This window comes from Nestor notabilis, unplaced genomic scaffold (assembly GCF_000696875.1).
Source record: "Nestor notabilis isolate BGI_N333 unplaced genomic scaffold, ASM69687v1 scaffold11717, whole genome shotgun sequence".
Taxonomy (NCBI): Eukaryota; Metazoa; Chordata; class Aves; order Psittaciformes; family Psittacidae; genus Nestor; species Nestor notabilis.
The window spans coordinates 11325-12148 of NW_009937826.1; the positions used below are offsets into that span (position 1 = coordinate 11325).

The window sequence follows — 824 nt, forward strand, 5'->3', positions numbered from 1 at the left end:
CCGCCGCTGGGACACGTGTGATCCGTCACTCGGTTCGGGATCGTGTCAGGGATGCAGGCTTTGCCCAGGTTGCCGTGAATGTACATGCTCACGTAGTGCTCCATCACCTCCTGGGGCGTTCGGGAGGCTCCCACGTGAGCAGCCATGTCCTCCTAAATGGAACATACGGAGGAGTGGTCAAATGATTCCCGTTACACCTCCAGCAGAACATGCACTCAGGAAAGAGCCTGACTTCTTCTTCCCTGCTCCTCAAAAAGCCAACTCACAGTACTTAAACTGTTCTAGCAATGCTGAAATTAGCCAATTTTCCATCAGATCTGCATTTTCAGGTCCAGACCTGGATTTACAAGTGCACAGGGGGACATCGGCCACAAAAGCAGCACCAGAAGCAGCACCAAAGCAAGCTGCACTGGCTCCTCAGGCTACAGAATCCCACCAAGACATTGGAGCCACACGGGATTCCTGAGCTCACCATCACTAGGAAGCTTTCTGAGTCCCAAACCAGCACTGAGGTCACTGCATCATTTGGACTGTGCTCATTATATCGCATTGCTGAAGTACTTTCAGACCAATGCAGAAACACAGTACTTACAGCAAGAGGGATGGCATTCACTCTTTTCTAGGCGGTGATTTAGGAACTAAACCAAGCTACAATAATCATAAACTTTAAGATTTTGAAAAAGTCTTTACGTTTAATAACACAAACCGTAATCAATGAGCAACGAATGAATCAAATCATGCTATTCTTTAAAAATGACCATGTACTGACAGAGAAGGCAAGCAGCAAGCTCAGAGCTGGGACACAGAATGGTTTGGGCTGGAAA

At 47.7% G+C, this 824-nt stretch overlaps 1 protein-coding gene across 1 annotated transcript in view; it reads right to left on the minus strand.

Annotated features, from left to right (window-relative positions):
* TADA2B (transcriptional adaptor 2B) overlaps positions 1 to 152 on the minus strand; it is a gene marked incomplete at its 5' end in the record, with an annotated part of 1118 nt that extends 966 nt beyond the window's left edge. The window contains one exon of the mRNA XM_010019031.1: positions 1 to 152. This exon is cut by the window's left edge and continues 966 nt beyond it. Within this exon, the coding sequence (XP_010017333.1) occupies positions 1 to 152 (152 nt within the window).
* Between the last annotated feature and the right edge of the window lie 672 nt (positions 153 to 824).